The sequence below is a fragment of the Carya illinoinensis genome, chromosome 5, assembly GCF_018687715.1.
Source record: "Carya illinoinensis cultivar Pawnee chromosome 5, C.illinoinensisPawnee_v1, whole genome shotgun sequence".
NCBI lineage: Eukaryota > Viridiplantae > Streptophyta > Magnoliopsida > Fagales > Juglandaceae > Carya > Carya illinoinensis.
The window spans coordinates 33,860,551-33,885,464 of NC_056756.1; the positions used below are offsets into that span (position 1 = coordinate 33,860,551).

The 24,914-nt window shown below is 38.9% G+C and overlaps 1 protein-coding gene across 1 annotated transcript; it reads right to left on the bottom strand.

Moving 5' to 3' along the window:
- Window positions 1–273: 273 nt before the first annotated feature.
- LOC122311412 (histidine kinase 4-like) lies at window positions 274–12,316 on the bottom strand. Its single transcript, XM_043125961.1, has 12 exons — window positions 11,946–12,316; window positions 11,442–11,859; window positions 10,879–11,112; window positions 10,570–10,739; window positions 6,136–6,354; window positions 5,855–6,041; window positions 5,715–5,766; window positions 5,357–5,586; window positions 5,075–5,173; window positions 4,138–4,853; window positions 2,814–3,317; window positions 274–1,188 (listed from the first exon to the last, which is right to left on the bottom strand). The coding sequence occupies exons 2-12, from the start codon at window positions 11,781–11,783 to the stop codon at window positions 930–932; spliced, it is 3,012 nt and encodes a 1,003-aa protein (XP_042981895.1). The 5' UTR covers window positions 11,784–11,859; window positions 11,946–12,316; the 3' UTR covers window positions 274–929.
- Window positions 12,317–24,914: the final 12,598 nt, after the last annotated feature.

A 24,914-nucleotide genomic window follows, 5' to 3' on the forward strand; every position in this document is an offset into this window, starting at 1 on the left:
TAAGTCTGTACAGAGCAGCTACGAAAACACTGTGGATGAACAGTGTTGTGACCCATCTTGTAGTGTGATTCCTCAATAATAAAATCCTCTGCAGCTCCCGTGGACGTAGGCAATTTGCCGAACCACGTACATCCTGTGTCGTGTGTGATTGCGTGTGTGATCGTTTTTCTTTCTCATTCGGTGTTATTTTTCAATTCATTGTCATCGTTTTTCACAACACAAAACACTACTATTCACAACTCAACTCAATTTATCTCAACATTCAAACTTAGCTTAGTTTAAGATCTGATTTCAATCAGAACAACTTTTCCTTTTCTCAACGTAAAAATGTTCATTGCCCAAAAGTCTTTTATAACAGAATTATACAAATTAAGGTATTGAGACATTTTCCAAAGAATTCCCAGGAAAGCAAACGAAAATATATGATCTACACAATTTAGCTCCCTCCCTGTCTAGGGATCTATACATACAAGTGGGGATGGAGATGTTTGTAGCAGTATTCATGTACTTAAAATCTAATCATGTTAAATTGGAGCCGGTTAGAAATAATCACTGAACCTATAAACGATGTCAGTTGAGGACTTCTTTGCATTCAAGGAAACCCACCATTGCTATCTGAAGGAAAACGAAATATACAAAGCATTCAATTTCTGGTACTTTTCATCCTACATGAGCTGCCACTTCAGGTTTGCCAGTAATGTGACTGGAAATTCTTGTTATAAGTCAGGCATGGATTTGGATTTGAGGAACTTTGCAACCGCCTGGGAAGAGAAACTGGAAATTCTTGTTATAAGTCAGGCATGGATTTGGATTTGAGGAACTTTGCAACCGCCTGGTAAAGATTCTCTTCCTCAAAAGGCTTCGAGACATACCCATCCATCCCACATTTGCCACTTCAGGTTTGCCAGTAATGTGACTGGAAATTCTTGTTATAAGTCAGGCATGGATTTGGATTTGAAGAACTTTGCAACCGCCTGGTAAAGATTCTCTTCCTCAAAAGGCTTCGAGACATACCCATCCATCCCACATTTCAGGCACTCATCATATGTCGCATGAATCACGTCGGCTGTCATGGCCAATATTGGCACATGCCACTCTCTCCTAATAGTGCCTATATCATTAGCTCCACCATTCACTTGCTCATTAGCATTACTCTCGATTAGGCGTATTCGGCGAGTGGCCTCAAACCTGCAATTGGAGGAAATTTACATGTTTTGTTGCGATGATGGTACCAGTGGATTGTACTTCAAGAACATTTTTATATAAATGATTCAACTTGTCAGCAAGCTCTCCAAATTGCCTTTAATCCAAATTTTGAAAATTTTAATAATTCCTGAGAGCAACTATAGCAAAGCTAAATATTTTTTTGATCAAATATTATATTCAAGCCTCTCCTAGCTCAAAAAAGGCTCTTATTCCTACTTAATAAAAAAATAAAAGGCCCTCTCCTAAAACAAATAAACAAGCGTCTCTCTTCCTTGATGTCCCCCCTCAACTCTTATTTAGAACATGACCGTTAGAAGAAGGCAAAGTTTAGAGAGTTCAGTATTGGGAAGAGACGGAATTTTAAAAACATATGATGGTTAGGAAATAACGTAGTTTCAAACATATCAATGCTGGAAAGAAGTACTGAAAGAATATAGAGTGGGATGAATAGTAGTATATAGAGTGGGATGAATAGTGTTTTGTAAAGGTGGATAACTAATATATATAAAGAAAAGGATGGTTTTTTAGCTAAATGTGGCTAAAGTTTTGAGGAGCCTCATCATGTGAATGGTCCAACCATATCATTAAGAATTGCTACAACTAAATAAAAACTGAGTAACTAGGCAATTTTTAATATTAGCCTTGAGTTTGTATGGAATAATTTAAAATTGGGAAAAAATTTAAGTTCCCTGTTCCAACTAGCATGGCTTGCAGATGTCATGCATATATGCTCAGCAGCATTTTTTTCCTGTTTTATGATCATGCTTGGTTTGCAATACGAATTTGAGATTTGACAGGTTAATGTAGAAAGGTTTTATATGTCATTGTCATTCAGAAATTTAGTTGTAAATATGTCGGGATAGTAGATGAACCAGAATAAAAGGCAGAAATGACTCGGATTTAGCACTCACTTTCTAGAACTCAAATCTAAGTTCTCTGCCAAGGTTTTGACTGATTGTTGCTGTAAACAATTCCTTGTGGGTAGAAGATTATTTCAGAAATGTTGCACCTTTCAGTCGGGTTCACTACTAAATAAAATTCCTGGTTGGATTTTTCTTTCAGTTGATCACCCCAAAAACCAGCCCCCAAAAAGAATAAAATAAAAAAAATATAATGATTAAAAATTAAAAATTGTGGTATTCGTCTCCTAAAACATTGGGACAGTTGAACAATAAGTATGCAAGCCTCGCCGCCAAGAGATATACATGTCAGACATATATGCAGTAGCGAACAAACTAGACAGCATCAGATAGGTGTTGCATCATTTTAACTACTAATAGAGGGATTAATTTTGCCATGACACATTAAAACGACCCACAATTTAAAAAAAGTACCATTAAGATAAATGGTTGCACATACACAGAATATGTCTCAGCAGCCAAACAAAGTATCAAAGTTATGATATGTAGTTACCCATTAATTGAAACTAGTTGAAACATTTTTTTTATATATAGGTGAAACTAGTTGAAACATTGATTGCAATGCTTTTAATCTTTTCTTTGATGTCTCAGGGTGGAACAAATATTAAAGTAAATGCATTAAAAAGGGGACAGCTCATCAATAAGTAACGATATATAATGATTGCATTCAAGAATTTTAATACATACCCGTCCATTTCAGGCATTTGAATATCCATGAAGCAGGCATCAAAATGATGTGGTATTTGAAGCAATGCCAGAGCAGCTTTCCCACTCTCAACGCACTCCACATCAGCTCCAAACTTCTTCAGCGCACCTGCAGCAACCCTGCGGTTAACCCTATTGTCATCAACAACTAAAATTTTCTTGCCACAAAGCAGGCTCTGAAGGTAAGAAGATTCATTAGGCATGTCTTTCCCCTGCCGTGTCTTCTTCCCTATCCCCATCACCTGTTGAAGACATGCAGCAACCATACTTGCCCTCAAAGGTTTCATGATCACGGTATCTGAAAAACCTGCTGCCTTTGATTTCTCAAATTCAGCATCCCTAATATTGGTCGCGAGAAGAACCAGCTTAGGCACCTGAAACATATTCCCATTCTGTTTCGATTCTAATAGTCGAACATTCAGACCTCCTTCCTCACCAGACATCCATGATTCCTTCTCAACAAGAATTAAATCTGGCTGGAAGTTTCTGTCATAGTAGATAAAGTATTTTACTCAGATTTTATTTCATCATATTGTAAATTCGGAGCTTGTCTGAAGATTATAATATAAAAATTTTTCATTTAAAAATGAGTTTTTCGAAGAGGTGTTGTGCACAAATACGTGGCATTCCTTGCCAAACTAATTGCTGTGTATTTAGACCCAGGTAATGCCATGCTATTGCAATGTTTGGTCTATCTATATGGGAATATGATACATATAGAACCCTTTTTACAACCCTTTGAAAACTGTGGTTTAAATGAAGAGCATATTTGGAAAATAATAATACTACTATAACTATTTCACAACTTATTTTACAAAACTGTCTTCCATTTAAAATAGAATTGTAAAAAGAGTTGTATCCCTCTCATTGCTCTTTTGTTGTGTTCAAGAACCTACTTTATTGCATTCAATTGTTGTTTCCACAAATACCAACGGTAAAAGAATTTGAAGGATCTCATCCAATTGGAAATTTATACAAGACAAGTGAAGAAGAAACAACAAGGATACACTCTTCATAAATCGACGGCAACCCCGACCCAATGAAAAACCAAAACCATGCACAGTCCATACAATTTACGGTCTGAAGCATGGACAATTTTACACAGGTGGGCAACATACAAGAAAAATGGTACAAGTGTAATGAAAAATTTGGGATGTGATGGTACATTAGTGAGACTTTCCCTCTGGGCTGTGCCAACAAAATCTGATAACGTTGTCATGGCTTTGCCTTTTACATAGAGATGCATCATTCAAAAATTGAGGTGGGGGAAATGAGAAAAAGAATAAGAAAATAAAGGAGAACTAACCGAGATGTCAAAGAACCATTCTTTCCACACATAGCAACTGCAATCTTGATGCTACTAGAAACTTCAACGAGTATTCCTAGTCTCTGTAAATGGTACCTGGTTACAGCAGCTCTAACTGGTTTCTCATCAACGACTACTGCTTTTAATCCTCTAAAACCAGAAGGCAAATCTTCATATTTAGGTTTTTTTATATCACAGAAAGCATCTTTCTTGCACCTTTCAAAAACAGCAGTGAATGAAAATGTGCTGCCAACCTGAGGTCGGCTTATGAAATTTATCTGACCACCCATTAGCTCAACCAGACACCTGCTGATGCTCAGGCCAATACCAGTTCCTCCATAATGTCGAGAGGTTGAGCTATCTGCCTGCATGAAGGGCATGAAAACCCGATCCTGGGCAGAAAGTGGAATCCCAATTCCAGTATCCTCCACACATACCATCAAAGTGACATGTTCAGCCACTTCATTTGCATTCATTATGTTAGGTGAAGCATCAGAAAAGAACTCTTCATCAGCAATGAGATGCTTAAACATATCCCAACTATTCCGCTCATCAGCAGCTTCACAACTGCTCAAGTTTTCAAACTGATGACCACCAGATACCAATTGACCTCCATCTGATTTACCATTCAGACAAGTTTCAGCATTTTTATTTACCATGGCCTTTGTGTGTTCAGCTAGATGAACTTTAACAAGTACATGTCCCCGTTCGGTGAACTGCAATATGTCATTATGGTTAATATTAACCATCAACTAGATTGGAAGAGATGGTGAAATCAATGGTTGATAAACAGACTCAATAGTTTAAAGTTCACATCAAGAGGGCAAACCATAAACTTCCACTAGTACAGAAGATCATTGCCTGAAGTGAAGTTCACAACATAAACCAAATAAATTGATCTGCATGAAATAGATACCAGCTTTAATGATACACGTACCTTAACAGAGTTGCCCACAAGATTTGTAACAATCTGCCTGAACCTCCCTGGATCCCCCAATACGATTTCAGGAACTTTATCGGAAACAAACACTGCCAGCTTTGTTTCCCAATTTGTCACATATCCAAGTTCAGAGGATTGTAGAACCCATAGCAAGACAAGCGAAAATGACAGATTAAACATGAGATGAAGAGAACAAATAGTGGTTCATATTTACACCAGGTCAGGTGGCCATATCAGTCTACAAAGATGATGAAAAAACTGGCTTGCTTCTGAGCTTACCTCAATCCCTTTGTGTCTAGACTTCTCGGAAAATAAAGAGAGGACATCATCTAGTATTGATCTGAGGTCAAATGGGACTGCGTCCAGCTCTAACTTGCCAGCCTCAATTTTTGCCCGGTCAAGCAACTCATTAATTAATGCTATAAGTGCCTTCCCACAGGCTTGTGCAGTTTGAGCATAATCCCTCTGAGTTGAACTCAGCTCTGTATCTAAAAGCAGGGCAAGCATTCCTGCAATTATATGCAGAGTAACAATTTCATAACTTATTAGATAGCTTTCAAGAGAAAAAAAATAAAAAGAAGAATAAGAAGACATAACATTTTCAATTGAGAAGAAAAAATTAGGACATTGAACATACCTAGGATGCCATTCATGGGTGTTCTAATTTCATGAGAAACAGTAGCTAGAAACTGGCAAGGTTGGAAGTAAAACTCATGTTACATCGTTAAAGCAAGGAAATTGACTTATTGAAGTATGCTTTAAAAACATCAATAGTACCTGTGATTTTGCAACATCTGCAGCTTCTGCTCGAACTTTCAACTCTTCCATTTCCTGGAAATCATCTTCGACTTTAACAATGTGAATTCCTGCACCATACAAGATATAACCTACTAGTAAACCAATCACGAAGAACAAAAAGGCCGTGCTGAGTGCTGTCCATGACACAGGTGCCTTCTGATGGTATCTGCTCAAGATACAATGATAAGCATCTATGAGACAAACCGTGAAACTCTTCCATCTGTCCCCTGAAAATATGACTAACAGCTGGATACACTTACCTACATATCATTTGATGCTTCCGAAAAGGATCTCCAAAATCAAGCTTGCTCTCATGTAAAAGAGAGGTGCCACCATCTTGATATTGGTGACCATACATGATCAGGGGATCAGAGGAGTTGGTGACATCATACACATTCACTAAAATCGCCTGATTCCCAGCAAGTTGGCCAAGCAAATTCTCCACAAGGGACTCAACATCAAAGGCTCCACCAACATATCTGCTTTAAATCAGAAGTCCATTAGCAAGCATCTAGAAATTTCCACATTAATTTGAGAAAATGAAATAAAAGGCTTCTAATTTCTAGTCCAATACAAGGCCATCAAAACATATTTTAAAGATGGGTAAAATAAAATAATAATAATAATAATAAAAAAAAAAAAAAGAGGGAGAAAAGAGAGCTGCCAAGAGGGATCATGCTGAACCTTCATGTCATAGACAAGAGGAAAGTGATAGTGGGGAGTACTCTGCTATTGCTAATGAGTTCATCATAGAGTGGAAGACACAGATGTTAGTAATGCTCAAGATTGGTCCAAGTAATGAACATGGTCTAGGAGTAAGGCTCACATGGCATGTGAGTCATCAAACCATCACCAAAATCATAAACTCATAGTTTAGAGTGTGGCTAATTTAGCAAATACATGAAGGGAAAAAAAGGCAAATGTATGAAAGAAGCAATAGGTCAATTATCTCACAGTTTTACAAGCACTATGAGAGTCCAATATGATCGAGAATGGATATTTTACCCTAGTACACAGGAACTATACAAAACACCCAACTAGCAAAGGAAGAAGGTGCTAAAAATTCATGGAAAGTAGAAATAGAAGACTCTACACTATTGTGGACCACTGTCCAATAATACAGGGTTTTAAGAAAGGAGGATTTTGACCTCCAACACTTTTTTCTCAGTCTTTATAATAACGCCAATTTCTTTCCAAATACACCCTACAAGCTGGTGTCATCTTCCACAATAATTCACATTGATGGCTCTTACATGCTTGGAGATCCACTACTCAGGAAGGCATCACCCACTCTATCCCGAATAAGAAAAAAATCGTACTCCATAAAGCACTACCATTCTCACAATTTTTTTTTTTATCAGTAAACAAAATTTTTATTGATTAAAAGAGTAGGCAAAAGCCCAAGTATACGGGACATATACAAGAGCAATGCCTAAGTGTGCTAGTTTAGTGATACAAGGAAATCATGGAAGGTCAAGCCAAGAAAATCAATTACAATCAACCAATGGAGTAAAATATTGAAAAACAAAGTTCTAAGCTCATCAATTGACCGCTCTTGGTCTTCAAACCTTCTGTCATTCCTCTCCCTCCAAATGCACCACCATAGGCATATTGGTACCATCTTCCATATGGATGCAATTTGAGAGTTGCCCCAAATACTACTCCAAGAAGCTAGGAGGTCACTTACCCTCCTCGGTATCACCCAAGCTAATCCCAAACGAGCAAAAACTTCATTCCATAGTTTTTCACAATGAAGTAATTGATGATCAATGGACTCTCCACTCTTCTTGCACATACAACACCAATCCATGACTATGATTCGACATTTCCGCAAGTTATCTAGAGTGAGAATCTTGCCCAAAGAAGCTGTCAATACAAAAAATGTTGCCTTTAGAGGTGCCTTTGTCTTCCAAATGCTCTTCCATGGAAATGTATTTGTATTGTGCGTGGTCATGGTGTGGTAGAAGATCAGACTGTGAATATCCCTTTCTTAGGGGGCCCCCAAAATATCGTCTTCACCTCCCCCGACAAATGGGAGGAGTACACAAAATCAAACAACGCTGAAAAAACTTCAATTTCTCAATCTTGTGCATCTCTATGGAATGTAGCATTCTACTGGGGAAGACTATTGGAGATGATTAATGGATCCGCAATCAAGGCTTCTTTCATTCTTGCTAAGCAATAAGCTTGTGGATAAACTTCCTTGAATGCCCTATCATCACACCATACATCATGCCAAAATTCAACCTTCAATCCATTACCCACAGTAAAGCAAGTATTTACTGCATATGTGTCCCAACCTCTTCCATAACCCCACTCCATAAGATCCACTCACCTCATTAGAACACCACCCTCTCCATGGTTCCCTATGCTTCAATGCGATGGCGGTCCTTCACAAGGCCCCTCGTTCATAGTGCTCCATAACCATTTGCCAAGCAAGGCTTTGTTGAAAGATTTCAAGTTTCGGATTCCCAAACCTCCTTTAATGGAAGAGAAACTTGTGGCCTATTTTACTAAGTGGAATTTAAACTCGTCATCATTTATACTAAAAAGAAATCACATTGAAGTTTCTCCATACAATGAGCCACATTGGCGGGAAGAGGAAATAATGAGAGGAAGTAAGTTGGTAAATTGAAAAGAGTGCTTTTGATTAGGGTCACCCTACCCCTTTTAGATAAATACATCATCTTCCAAGTAACTAATTTCATCTCCATTTTTTCTAGAACATCGTCCCAAATAGATTTTGATTTGAACATAGCACCCAATGGGAGGCCAAGATATTTCATGGGTAGATGAGATATCTTACACCCCAAAAGTGAACATTGTGCTCTCCACATTAGGAACATTCCCCATTGACACTACTTCTGACTTTGGCCAACTTCAAACCTAATGCACTTCAAAGCATAATAGGAGAGCCCTCAAGGCTCGAATTTGATCATGTCTAGCCCCACAAAAGATTAAGGTATCATTGGCGAATAATAATTGAGATATGTTGAGTGAACTAGTGATTGCCTCCCCCACTAAGAATCCAAATATGAATCCACCCTCCATGAAATCTGAAATCATCTTACTAAAAGCTTCTATCTGAAAGACCAAAAAAGTAGTGGAGATAGAGGGTTACCTTGTCTCAATCATCATGAGCTTTTAAATAAGCCTTTTGGTGTGTCATTCACCAACATAGAGAAACAAGGCATAGAGATACAGTGATGGATCCATCTATGCCACTTCATACCAAAGCCACATCTCTCAAGCATATAAAGTAAAAATCTCCAATTGACATTATCATAGGCTTTTCCATATCCAGCTTGCGCAAAAGCCCCGGCTCTCCCAACTTGATTCGACTATCCAGACATTCATTGGCTATAATTACTGAGTCAAGGATTTGCCTACCTTTGACAAAAGCATTTTGAGGCTTATGGTATATTATGCCGAGTTTGGTGTTTTAATATTTTCTCTGGTATTGATGTCTATAAATACAGTACATGCCTTCTATTTTCTTCTTTTCCGCTGCAATGATTTATACACAAGTGTGCTACACATACGAGCACACAAACGCGAGGGATGTGAATCATACGGTGCACATCCCAATGCCATATATCTCTGCCAAATCACAAGTTGGGGGCTAGGGACATCATAAGGAGGGTTGTATAGGGCTCCCTGGTCCACCCATGTCACAACCTATTGATTGCTACAATACCCTGCTTCCTCACATAATCCAATGTAAGAGTCCTCCCCAATGCCGTTGTCCACACAAAGATTCACCTGAGGGGGGGAGTCTTGTTCCTCCAAATACACTTTCACAAGAAAGAGGTCTTACTTGAGTACATAGGACATTGTAGATATCATACATTCCTTTCTTAGATGGGCCCCAAACCAATCCATCATCATTGTTGCTTCCCACCCAACTCGAGTACAACCTACAAAAAACAATGAGAAGAGATCCACTTCCCAATGGAGAGAATCATGCTTTTTTTTTAAATTAGTCTTATTTAGAATTACCCCCTAGCATGTGAGGTACACATGATTTTGAATGATATTAATGGAAACATGTGCTTCTCATGTGCTTAAAGGACATGGCAAATTTACAGACCGGGCTAAAGGATATTGCTCCAACCAGATTGGCAGAACACTCAACGGCATATGGATGAAAATGGAAGAGCTAAATTTCCTGTAAAAAACAATATTGTCTCGGGAAAAGAGATCCAGATGATACCAAGTGTTCAGTGCTACAAGGGAGATAGTAATTTGACTCAGACATCATTAGTGACAACCTTAGAAACACTCAAGCTACATCTATGTTTTTACTCCAAAATGACTACTCAAAATTATAATTGGAACTACGTTGCATCACTATAAAGTTATTTTTTTATTTAACAGGAATCGTTATAAAGTTAATTCCACCTAGTAAGGAACCAATGAGAAATTTGACACTCAATGCACCTTTGCATACCCATTTATCCCTATCATGCTTCTCTCATCTATTGTGCGACGTGATATGGCGGGGTGTCACACACTGCATCCTTAAACCACCACCTTTCACCAAATACAAGTTTACAGATCAACCTAATAAGTAATAACCACCATGGCACATTCAATGGGTTCATAAACAGTTGAATGCAGACACTTAACAAACAAAGCCAACCATAAACTTTGAGAAAGTCTTACAATCAGAAAGGAAAACTCAGAGGACATACCCTGCAGTTCCTTCAATGCGCTCTTGAACTGTTGGGCTCAAAGAGAGCTTGGATTTGTAAACCGGGAATGTCAGCACAACACCAAGATGATGAGATCCCAGCAGCCTGAAAGGGCTTGTCAAAACGGCTTTCCCAGTAGCCCTCGCCCTCAAAATGTTTTCTCTGTCTTCCTACTTTATGCAGAGGCAAATTTGCAGTCCATATGAAACACCAAACTTATACATTACTCGTACCATAAACTCTAAGAAAGGATTTTTTTTTTTTGTTTTTGTTTTGATAGGTAAACACTAAGCAAGTTAAGCGAAGTACCTCTCCAGACATCATGTCAAGTGATTCAAGGTAAGAAACGCTTTCCTGAGAATATATGACAGGAGCGTACTCGTCTCGCAAAGGTGAAGGCTCCGTCTCCATTGTCTTTATTGTCCAACCATTTTGCCTCTCAAAATTTTCCCTTTCTGAATTAGTCACTCTCTGTGCATAGGCTACCCCACTCAGTAATGGCCGCTCAAAAGCGGTTCTAGCTGTGTACTCGGCAAAAGTTCCCTGCATTTTTGCAATTAACAGCACCCAATAAACTTCAACTGAAAAATACAAACACTCCATAATCACCTGCATTTAACACCCCAATTATCGTTTCCTGTGAACCTGAAAATTCAACTTAAGCAGATCTTTTACAATAATTTGGCTAAATTTAACTACAGTCCTCATTTATTTATTTATTTTTGTAAGTAACTATAGTCCTCATTTATATGGGGACAAAACGGCCGAAGATGCCCAGATTCCAAATTCTTCTCTTTCCCTTAATAAACTGGCAACCAAACGAAGCCTAAACAATTTTAGCTCAGAACTCGAGCACAAGAAGAAACACAAACCTGATCAATTGCTGAAGGGTTCTTATAATAATGGAATGTGGAAACGAGGATGGCGAGAGCGTGAACATGATTAACGCAAACACTAAATTGATCTTGCAACATTCTAGCTCTCTGATCACACATGCTTCCTAGTGCCTCCTTCCTTCGCACTTTATTATCGGCATCCATCCTACTGTAGATGGTCATGCTCAAGAATGCCATCGCCATGATCCAAAGCAGCAGAAACTTTGGGAGCCAAGCCCTGTTGGCTTGAATGAATGTGTACCCTCTTTTGGTCCCCATTTGCCCATTCAATCTCACAGCGACAGACTGACGGTGGCCCTGCTGCATCTTCAGACCCATTGGTACTAAACTCTCATTCACCCCTCTTGCTCTTTTGTCTCCTCTTCTTCTTGTTTGTGTGTTACCCCCTTCATATCTAAGCTAGAAAACCCCAAAATTATGTATACGCAAGTAAATGTACTGTCATTTTTTTGGTAAGAAAATAAAGGAGTTCCGAAAAACCTGTTAGTTGATCAATTACAGCATTGTTTCGCGTATTTAAACCTCCCAAAAACCATCAGAACACCCGCAACCAAAACCAAGCAATATCTAACAATTGCAAAACAGCTCTCTCTCTCTCTTCCCACCCACCCGGGTAGAGACCTACTTGTACGCTAGAAACTAGGAAGAGGGGGCCAATGTTTGCATAATGGGAAGGTGCTTTTAGAATAGGTGGATTTGATTCACGACGGCTTATTTTATTTATCCTATACTTTTTAGGATTTTCCAAGATACGCTCGTCTCCCCTCTCTCTCTCTCTCTCTCTCCAAAGGCATCTAGCTACCTGTCTCTGTTGCTGTTCTTTATCAGTGTACTATTTCACATTCCAAAACCCTCCTCTCAGTCCCCACCACCACCCCCCCCCCCCCCCCCAAGTTTGTTTTTTATAAATAGTCGAGACTACATGTCTAACACCGGCCTCTCCCCAATCACCTTAGTTAATAACATCAAAGCTGATAGTTGAACTTTCGAAACTTTCGAAACTCATAACTACAAAGATAGATAAAAGAGCTTCCATTCGGCCATGTTTTTGTCTGTTTTTCTAACAAAACCCAAAATCCGTTTTGGTTGCTCGGTTAAATATGATCTTCCCCCCGAGAATTATTTCTTTCTTTTCAAAGTCTAAAATCCTCATGTCCGATCTTGTTCTCTTCTGGGTTCTTTCAATTTTGTTCTGTTTCTAAAATTTCTTTTGTAGCTTTCATAAATTATGCTACCTCAGTTTGGTCGGAATATCGGACATGATTTCGACAGAGAACTAGCCAGAAGGTCCAGAAGGTGAGGGACCAGAAGAGGTCGCTATCGCAAATCTTTGCGATAATCACATGGCGACAAGGCCCAGATCTCATTCCCTCCTTAATTACCTCTTTACCCTTCTTTCTCCGACCGAATGTCAATAAAGTCCCCCCCACAGATCTATTTAATTACGCTGGTAATTAATAAATTAATCGAGAAGACTTCCATTATTACTGTAATGATGAATGATTCTTAACTTCGGATGCTGTTTCAATTTGTATTGTAAGGGTTAAAAAAAAATCGAAGAATCGGTAAATTGGATTGCATCTGTCCAAATCGGTAGGATGGGTTCAGTTTTGAATTTAATTCGGTTTAGTATTGATTTTATTTTTCTTAAAATAGATTAAAATCAATCCAATTTTAATTTTTTTTTTTATAAAATCAGGCCAAATCAAATCGATTTATATATATATATTTTTCTATTGTATATAATTTTTATATATAATATATAATTACTTGTAAAATAGTTTTGTATTATATTATAAATTATTAATTAATATAATTTTAAAATTTAAAATCTTATATCATTTTGTTTATTATATTAATAGTTATACTAATATTATATAATACATATTAATATTTATACTAACACTATATTACTATATATTATAATATACTATAGAAAAAAGTTACCCAGTCTCCGGTTCGCCTAACGCATGCCACCCTCCTGTTAGACCCTCTAGAAAAGTTACCCCGGGTCAAATCTTGACACACTCACTGACATGCCTAGTCAGCCCCCCTGGTGAGCCATCAGCATGCCATGGCAAGCCCATGCAGCCAGCCAACAGCTCGGCCAGCATGCCAGCAAGGCTGTTGGCATCCCCTTGGTGCCGCACAGCATGCATCAGCATACTGGCGAGGTTAGTGGGCTGGTTTGCTAGCCCAGCCCAGCCAGCATGCATAGGCAGGCCAGCCAGCAAGCCAGGCCACCTACCTGGCCAGCATGCCCAGCAGGCTGGCCAGCCAGCCAGGCCACTTGCCTAACCAGCAGCCTGACCAACACGCAAGCTATGCCAGGCCACGCGTGCCGCCCATTAGCACCAGCCATGCAGCAGGATCAGACCAGCTAGCCAACAACCATGGCACCATCCATGCAGTCAGACCATGGCTAGCCAGCTAACGCCCATGGCCCATGCCATGGGCCATTTTCAGCACCAGTCAGGCCGTGGGTCCCACATGGGCCCCACGGCCAGAATTTTATCATTATTTTATTATTTTATTTATTTCATCTATTATTTATATATTTCTTTATTTTCTCGTTTTAGTACAACTAGGAATTAATTCCTTATACTAGTGTTCCTAGGAATTAATTCCTTTCTAGGATTTATTTTCTTGTTCAAGTACCATTAGGAGTCTCCCATTTGTAAGCTTATATAAAGGTCACCCCAGTCTCATTTTTCATGATCTTTTGACAAATTCCTTTGTGGACGGCTTATTTGTTCTTGAGATCTCCTTCGGTGCTTTGCACTTGGGCTATTTGGGTGCAACCCGTGTGAATCCCAAATAGAGATTCAACACCTTGACGTTTGTGGATGGGTATTGATTCATCTATCAATCTATGAGCAAGTTTGTTTCTCTTTTTCATTATTGAGTTTCATTCTTGTTATTTATTGTTTTTGCATTACTCTTTTTGCACTTAACATTATATATCACGCCCCATATCATCCCAACACACTAGATCTACTTTTCCAAGAAGATCTAGCTTTGTTGACTATTCTCTTCATCATTCATTCACTTTCATATCATCCCAACACCATATTAGTCTCCATATAACCCTCTATAATCCTAGATCTAAGTCCTTTCATCATACAACCCTAGATCTACATTAGATCTAGTGCCTCCATATTTCCTACATAAAACCCTAGTCTCCATAAGGATTCCTATATTTTACGAAACCTTAAACCCTAACTTCACTTCAATATTTACCATAATACCACCCAAGGGGCGCCTACCTTAGCCAAATCACACTATTCGACCATCACCATACCATCATCATCCTCTACACCATACAATTCCATCAAAGATCCAATTCACAAACCACAACATCAATCATCCATATTCACAAAATCTCATCACTCAAGTCTAGACTCAAGTAAAGGGGCACGCAAGAAGGATAGGCTCATCTGTCATCGTTGGGTGAAGTGGATCTAGAGAACCATAGTGTTTAGGGACTAGACCGAGGTCCCTAACAACTCCTTCCACGTCACGGTTTATTATCAAAATAAACCGTGTTGCCTTTTACTCTTCTCCCTACGCACTCTCTCTTCTCCATAACCCCTCAATCCGACCCTACGCACTCTCTCTTCTCCATCACCCCTCAATCCGACGCCCTCACCTTAGACTCTTCTCCCTCTTCTTCATCTCCCCTAAATGCAGCTACCCTCCACCATTACCATGAGACTCTTCTCTGTCACCCATCACCCTTCACCTCTCTCTCTCCCTTGAACGAAGACCCATCTCTCTCAACCCCTTCAGTCTCGAACCCTAGAAGAAATCGTCCTCGACGGATTCCAAGACCCACCCATCTGACTCACTTCCTTCAGCCTCTTCTCACCGTCCCCGAAGGCACTTTATTTTTATTTTTCTTTTTAATCTCTACCTTCCTTAGTTTTGTGTTTGTTAGATCTATGTTTTTTCTTTTAATGGTTGTTGAGTTTGGGTATATTCTCATCCAAGAATGGCATAAATTTAATAGTGATGCCGAGGCGGGGACTGAAACCGTGAGGCTGGAGAACTCGTACGGAAATGGTGCACCCAGAGGGAAACTTTTGTTCCACCGTGACGGAGTGATGAACCCACATAGTTCCGTAGTGATGCAGGGGCGGGGAGAGGGTCAGGCTGGCGAAGGACACGAGCTGGGGTGTGAAGGAGAGAACACGGAGAAGAGTTCTGAAGAAAGTGAAGACGAACCGGGGGAGGGGGGGAGAAATTGAAATGTTCTGATCAAAACACGCATTTTAATTAAAAAAAAAAAGCCATGTAGGCTGGAGTGCGGAGGTTGAGTGAACATTGGGTGGTTGTGTAATGTAACTCTATACTATAATATGTCACTATATTATATATTATCACTATAGTATTATATACTATAATATACTATATTATATAATATATAATATAATACATTAAAACTGGACCGAATCGGACTGGAAATCGGTAAAACCGGAGTACCGATTTAGAAGTGTAACCGGTACTTAATCGATTTTGAAAAATGAAAAATCGGTATATACCAGTTCAGTCCTAAATTTTGTCCAAAACCAGACCGGACCAAATCGGTTACACTCCTATTGTATTGTATCTTATGTTTTATTACTCAATTTAATTATACAATCATGATGATCATTGTTCACCACTAACTCATCACGATCAAAGACCTGCAAAAAGGAAGAAGAATGGATTTGGTGTGCTAATGCAACCCCAATACCTAAATCAAGAATTTGGATGTATTATTTGATATAAAAGGGATCTAAAGATAGTACATGGGTTTATTGGTGTTGGTCCCTTATATAGAGGTGAATTGTCATTGATAAGGATAGTATATTTTCCTCAAATCTTAGGATATGATCACAGAAAGAAGGGTTTGACATTCACGGGAACAATATCCTGAGTATCTCACTGTTTCCTCAACGATATATATTTGCCATTAAGGTTGGTTAGTATAATAATCTTATCGAGGACGACATGATCCTATGAACCTAAATCTATAGTGTTCCTATAGAGTTCAAGCCAGTTGGGCCCATTACAAAGGCCTTCTACTTTGTATCTTTGGGCCCTTCTATCAAAGATTTAAATGACTCTCTAGTTACCCCGCAAATTCATACCATATTGGCATGGCAGGAATTTAAATATGTTGAAATGTTTGTTCCTATCACATCATTTGTTGTGATTGGCCATTTGTATTTGTGTGTTAAAAAGGTTGCAACAGTCTCACATCTGCCCTAAGTCACATCACTAGATCGTGAGATGTGCTCGCTGCGATTATGTTGTCAGACTATCCATATTCTTCATGGGGCATTTCAACTGTCACATCCTAGGTTAGAAATGGTCCCCTCCATTTCACTGTTACCTCTTTCACCTTTGTACATTCTTTTCCTTATTGTCTATGTTCTTCATAGAGACTCGTTTTCTTTTCTTTGAAGTTCTTCATCTAATTCCATGGCTCGTCAGAGTTCTTCTCGTAGCTATCCCCCTCAATAGTCCTCTTCTACTCATGATGTTCCCTATTTCGAGGGTTATGATTGGTTGTCCAGCTTGACCAAGGCGAACCTTCGAAAGTTGAGGGATTCATTTGGAATCCCTGATTCCGTTGTTCTCAAAGTTCGCCCTCAAGGGGCTATCGATGAAGAGAGCTTTGCTATGAAGGTGGCCCTTACGGTTTGCTCCCTTTCTAATGGGTTACAACTTCCTTTCTGTTGCCCAATGTGCGATATCCTCGACTATTTGAAGCTAGCATCAGCACAACTTCCTCTCTAGTCCTGTTCTCACTATTGCCTTGCTTGCTTCAAGGGTCACCACTCGAGCGCCAAGCAGTGGTACAAGATGTTTTTCTTTATTTCTGGCAAGGATGAGAATTTTCTAGTAGAGACACTGACAAGGGAGAATTTCCAATATGTGCCATTTGGGAAAAAGTCCCTGATGATAAGTTGTGACTGTTACCCTTTCCCAGCATAAACAAGTCCATGTGGAGAGGGTTTACTCCTAGGTTGAGCACGACTAGGTTCTGTTTGGACTGAGGTCCTTTTGACACGGGCCCATATTGATAGATGCTTGGTGATGTTCAACCATTCTCGAATCAGCGGTCATCGTCGCCCGAAGGAGCCTTAGACCTCCCAAGGCAAGAAAAGGGCCACTGCTACCCCACTAGAGAATGAAGGGAAGTGATCCCGCAATGAGGTTGAGGGGGTAGTTGAACCATTGTCTCATGGATCTCTTGTCTAATAGGGCTCTCTAGACTTTCAAGGTCTGGGAGATTTGATTGGGTAGGCCTTCTCGAACCTTTCTGCTGCCCTTGACTTCAAATTCCTTTTACGGGGACTCGACTCTATTCAATCACCCAACTTTGTTTCACCATCAACTCTGCTAGTCGCCATGGAGTTGGTTGATGAACAAGATGCAGCATCACTCTGCTTTTACTTGTGGCCTTACAGACTCTGCTACTGGCCACCATGACACAATCTTAACGGGCGAAGCTAAGATTAGAGTCCCGACTGATGAGGCTCAAGTCAAGATTGGTTCTCAACAGGAGGTCAGGGAAAGGGAGCCTACTCTGAACTCCTTTCCCTCTACTACATCTGGAAGTGAAAATCCAATACTTCACCTTAACCTGGAGCTGAGTGGAGGCTGGGTTTCAATTCCTTCCTCTCCCTTTAGTGCCTCTTTGGGGGCAAGGAGGGGGCTTCTTCACCTCCCATTATTGAGGAGGCTTCTTCCTTCCCATTCAAGTAGATGGCGATGTAGCATGTATAGAGGTGGTGCACTTACCGCCTACTATTGAGGTTGAGGCTGAGTCTGAGGTCCTTGAGGGTGATCCCAACCCTTACCTTCTGGAGTCTTTCCAGGGTGATGAGGGATTTGGTTCATCCCAGGCCCCACTTGCAGTGGGGTCATTGGAGAGAGACAACTAGAGCTATTCACCCAGGTTTCTGATTGGGTATCTGAGTATACCTGAATTAGAACTCGTGTTTCAAATTTGGGCCAGGTTATGACCCCGTTCGGTACCCAGGTGAATCTGGGTATCGGGTTGTACCTTTTTTTTAAAAAAAATAAAAAATAAAAGTCCATGTTTCAATTTAAAAGCCTAATTTTTTTTTTAATAAAAGTCTATATTATATTAAAGACTTTTCAAGAAAAATCCATGTTGAAGTTCGTAATTCCCTTTATATAAAAGCCTATATTTATTAAAAAAAAAAATTGTTGAAAATCATAATTTTTTATAAAAGCCTATATTTTATGAAAACAATTTCTAAGTCATGTTAAAAAGCATAATACTAACATTGTTCAGAATAATAAAAATATATAAAAATGAAAAACCAAAATGAATGCAATCTACTACATATTACATTGTTTTGTTATTTATACATTACAATAAAAAATATAAAATTACAATATATGAATTACAAAATCATTAGCATGGTCTTCCATCAATGATTAATCTCACACCAAGTGGCAACTTCAAGTGATTTGACTGAAAGAGTTCTTGCAAAAAATAGAAGTTTTGAATACTTAGTAAAGCTATGTAGTCTTTAATCTCAAACCAAAATTGTAATGTCAAAATTGTTGATGAAAACAAAACCCACCTTAAGATAAAATTACATTTCCAAACTATGTTCCTCACAGCTTATAACAAAAGAATGACAAGTCAACAACTGGTCCCAACACTTCATCACAAAGACCGAAACATTAGGTAACAAAAGGAAGACACTTAAATAATAAACCAAAGATGTCAAATCCAAAGCTTTTGGGAAGAAAAATGCTACCACCAAACAATACATTTGATCTTGCACAACATGCTTTAAAAGGAAATTCAAGTCACCACACTTGGACATGTTTATGCCAAATAAACAAAGTTTCCCCTTCAAGTTCAAGGTGTTGTTGCATTCCACATCATATAAAGAAAACAATAAATAATTTCTTTCATTATTTCAGAAATTTGCTTCCAATCTGAACTAAAGCTTCCCTTGCACATAAAACCCATGATCATTGTGTTTTAAATAACTTGCCAGGTGCCAAAAAATAAATAAATAAATAAAACTTGCGTATAATCCATGACTCTTTCAAAACTTTTGTTGACTAATGAATATGGTCCTTGACCTAACCATGTCTAATTTTTCATTTCCGAAACATGATTAAGCATTTCAAATTAGTCTACAGCTGAATCCTCTCTCTCTTTGTAGATTGCTTGGATTGAGGGCGACCCCTCATGGTTAAGCTGGCATTTGTCATAGTTTATGCAGTCCATTGCCAAATTAAATTAGGAAGAATATCATAAGAAGAGCAGGCAAATATAGGGTGGCATCACCTTGACTCCACCACTTATTATGAAACGAAACAAAGATGTGTAATGCATAATTTTTAAGGTACTATACTATAATACACCTCCAACACTTAAGTGATTGATCCCTTATCCTCTTCAAATACTCCCCTTGTATAATTTATATCTCTGTCTCTGTCTTGGCTACTTCAAAATAAGCTATCCCAATGGGCATTTAAGAATCACTAGCATCATTATCTTATTTTTTGTCTCTCTTCTGCATACAAACATCACGATCTCCATGAATCAAAAGCTACAAAATTCAAAAAGAAAAAGACAATCCATATTTTAATAAAAGAACAAATAGAGCAAAAGTTTTATTTTTATTTATTTCTCCATCTAAGTTTGCTGCCAAACCTTACTTGTACACACGAAACACATATGTAATCAAATTGCTATTTTTTTTTCGTAAATCGTACCATATTGACATGGGTGTAATGTACCAAACATCCACTTAATGAATGTACCATATGAAAAAAAAATAATAATAAGAGTATTTCACCTATGGATAAAGCTTAGAAGCCTCCACACCAAAAGATGCCTCGATCTCAAAGTTTGTATCATCTCCTTTCACAAATGCTGCAAGACTGAGAAATAGAATTAAGCTCAAGGGAATGGAAAATTCTACAGGAAAACCAAAACCAAGCATCAATCAAAACAACACAGACTTCACTGAAATTGTCTTTACATTCTTCAGCAGGTGAATGGAAACAACTCTACTCATGGGAAAAATTTTAGAAATGATCCAGAAGCACACTGTATACAACAACTAATCAAAAGAGTCTAAAGTTCATAACTTCGTAACTAAATAAAGCCAAACTCAAAGGAACAAATTTGGTACCCATTTTATTTACTCGAAGCTTGAAAAATACCCATCAATGAGGAGGAAGAGGAAATAAATAACATTTGAAACCGGGTGTGCTTCTTTGATGGAAGATAAAAGGGAATGGAAAAACAGAGCAAAAATAGCAAATCCAAAGACAGGGTGAAGCAATGATTGGGCCAAAAATGCCAAGAAGATAAAATGTGAATTAGGGGATTAGATCTACTCTGGATTAGATCTAAGAGTAGATCTAGAAAAAAAAAAAAACTAGAAACAACTCAAAGCCACGATCTAAGAGTAGTAGGATTTTAGCCAAAGTTTAGAATTCCGTTCTGGTGATCATTATAGTTGAGGCACTGAAATAGAATATTGAAATAGAATATTTCAGTACTAGTATGTTTTGGGATCAAATTTATATAAATAAATTATATATATAAGCAATTATTATAAATTATATATAAAAATAAAAGTAAGTCATATGTTTAACATATAAATAAATTCAGTTATTAAAGAAACAAAATCGTACATAGCAATGGAGACCATCTTCCAGAATTATCAACCCCATTATTCTATAGACAACGTAAATGTAAGAGTTTTAAATCTTTTTTATTCATTATATGTTTAATCACTATTATATTTTATCTAATATTTTACTCCTAGGTACACATCATTGACACTACAGACCTTTTCCCAAGATTCACGTAAAGCCAACCCTTTAGTTGTCAACTCGTCACCAAAAAGCAGGGTCCTTTTGTTATTTCATGAAGAATTTTTATCTAACCGTTTCGGACCGAAATGATCATTTTGGCCAGAATAGGCTGAAATGGCCGAAATTTTAGCCGGTATAAAATATGTACCTTAACCATAACCATTCTGGTTACTATTATAGCACAAAAAATTCAAGCTATTCTAGCTAGAATAGAACAAAAATAAAAACTGTGGTTTCGGCGCTCATCAAATGAAGGCTAAGGTTTTGGCATTTAACAGTCCAACCCTCATCTTTTCTAACTCAAAACTCATCACAAAATTCAAAACCCATGACAAAAGCATATCATGATATACTAAAAACCATGCTTATAAATGCTTAAAGATTGGGTGGAAGAGAGAGAGAGAGAGAGAGAGAGAGAGAGAGAGGCTTACCAAAATGCCAATGGTGAGAACATTGAGAGAAACGGCCACAGAAACTTAGGGTTTCACCATCCAACGTGTGCGCATCGAGAGCGAGAGAGAAAGAGCATATAGTAGAGAGAGAGAGAGAGAGAGAGAGAGTAGAGAGGAGAATGAGAGAAAGTGATTTGCATTGGGGGGTGTGGCTAGGGCACTAGGCACCACATTTTCTTTCTATTAAACCTGGGTATTGAGTTTTAAAATCAATACCCGGATGCCAAAACTGCATCCGGGCTGGATATGCGGCTTTTTGAATATGCGGCTTTTGGACCTTGCTGCACCCGACCCGAAACCCATAATCGGAATCGGACTCGGCAAAAAAAAACCTAGCCTAAATGAACAATCCTAAGATGACTCTATTTAGGCTATGGCGTCTCGATTGAGGAACTTCCTTTCCTCGATAAGCAATTTTTCAAATTGAGTCCTCGTTTCTCCTTTTAGGCTTGGATATTTATATATAAGGTTTTAACAAGGCATTGACCAACTAGGCATCTGGATTATCGCTGAATAGTCTGACCTAGAGGATTAAGTATGGTCTAGGTGTATGTTCACCTTTTTGGCGTGGAAGGAAATTGCACGCCTAGAGATCGAGAAGATTGAGCTAGAGGTTTTCATCCACCAAGCTGACGGGTATATCCAGTCATTGGAGACTAACTTGGCTAGCCTGCGGGAAGATAGGGTTGTTCTCGATGACTTGACGAGGAGGGAGGTTGCTCGTAACCACTTAGAGGAGGGTGCTTCAAGAGGAGTGTTCTTCTAGGCAAAAGCAATTGTCCTGATTTCACATGGAGTTAGAGGGGTCAGGAAGTGTTGCGGAGAGTTAGTAGATACCACGACAGATGTTGTTTAAGCACGTTGCTGCCTGGTGCTAGACTTGGAGGAAACAATGTAGAGGTGGAGGAGTTATCCCATCGGCATAAGGCGATGAAAGATGACTATTAAGGGATGAACAAAAGGTAGATCGAGCTGTCGAATTCCTTGTATCGACTGGGCAACAAGGTTAGAGATTGCCACCAACATCTCAATGAGTTGCAGTCTGAGTTAGTTTCTTCTGGCGAGGAGGTTGCTCGCCTTTCTCCTCAACTTCTGGCAGCTAGATTGGCTTGTAACATAACTTTGGTTATGACTATGGTGCTAGTCTTGAGAAGTTGAGAGCCTTCTTGCTAGCGAATCACCACAGTGACTGGAAGATTCTAAACCTCAAGCCTTTTAAGCCTGATTGGGTTACTAGCCAATATGTTGACTCGCTTGGGCATGACACCATGCTCAATGCCCAATGCTTTCCCTGCCCTGACTCCTCTAGCTCCACCAGCTCCTTCAACTCCTCCATCTTTGTACAAACTCAATATTTTGAGTGAATAGATATTTTCTCTCATGCCGATAAGTCATGATGGTTGTTTCTTATTATTTTACTTTATGTGTTCTGTGTTTGCTTCAATATCCTTGATGCATTTTCTGAGCATTGTTATGGAAATGATGGTGTGGTCTAAGGGCTAAGTGTGCTTTAGAATTTATCCATAGCGAGTTTTTGGACTCAACATTAGTGGTCAAGGGTCGTGGAGTCTGAGGAGTTGCACGCCCTATTGTTTACCCACATTGAGTCTTTGGACTCGATATTAGTACTCGAGGGTTGCAGAGTTTGAGGACTTGTGCACCCTATTATTCACCCACAACGAGTCTTTAGACTCGATGTCAGTGGTCAAGGGTCGCGGAGTCTAGAGACTTGTGCGCCCTATTGTTTACCCACAACGAGTCTTTGGACTCAACATTAGTTGTCGAAGAGCTTTGGGCTAGAAGGTGCTCGAGCGCCCTGTCACGCCACCATTGGCCACTAGCTTTCACCACATCACAGTCGGCCCTCCAACCATCCAAAATACTTAACCTCAGCCCCAATCCGCCATCCTTGAAGCCTCTCAAGCTCATTTTCTGATTTGGATATTTTGGCCTCCAACCACCACCCACGCTTCCACCCACGGCCAAACACCACCACCATTATTTTCACCAACATCTCTAGGCTATTCTCTAACCATATCAAGTTTTTGTTTGTCTCTATTCAAAATTGGGTATTTTGAGACCCACGACCTTGTCCGAATTTGCACTGTTGCATGGCTGGGCCACCATTTCTAGCACCTCCGTGATTATTCAAAAATTATATTTTAGCATTATAAGTAATTTTTCAAAGAATTTCTTAAGATATAATTATATTGTTGCACTAACAACTTTTTTGCAATTGGTTGGTTGTGCCGAACTTAGAGTCTGAGGAGTATGGAGGTCGGGTTAGATTTTAAGATGGTTTGTTTATTAAGATGAATTGTTCTAGCATATATTATGTTGTATTTGGTATCATAATTTTTATCGTATTATGGTATGCATATTTATGCGTTGTACATGAAAACTGGATTTTCATGTAAGAAAGAATTTGGGTTAATTTGTGATAAATGATTGATAAGGATTGATAGAAAAGAAAAAGAGACTGTAGGGATGGTGGTAGTCCTGCCTACGATTATCGCCCACAGTGGGAGCTGTAGGAATGGTGGTAAGCAAGGATGGTGATAGTCCTGTCTGTGATTCTCGCATACAGTACTCTGATAAATTGAAAAAGAGGAAAATGAACTGTAGGGATGATGGTAAGCAGGAACGGTGGTAGAGTCTCACCTATGGTGCACACAGTAGAGATAGTAGTAAGCAGGAATGGTGGTAGAGTCCCGCTTGCGATTTCCGCCCACAGTGTTAATTGGTTAAGGGCTATTTTTTGGAAAAATTGCAATTTTTAATAAATGGATATGTGAATCATTTTCTAGAAAAATAGTGGATTTTATGATTGGGTCATTTTCTGGAAAAATGGTGGGTGGTTATTTTTGGGAAATAGTTTTAGATCACATGCACGTTTCGTCATGTGCACACATGTTTGTTGGATGAATTAATATATTTTTATCTCTTAGATTGTTTGGTTAATTACTTGTTGAGACTCATATTCTCACGGTATTTGATACCCTGTAGTACTGTTTTATGGTATCGTAGACTTTGATGCAAATGAAGATGTTGAACCTGAGGGATCGGCCCATTGGAGGAGTGACATGTGGTCACTTTGGATCATGGGTTATGTATCACTTTTTGG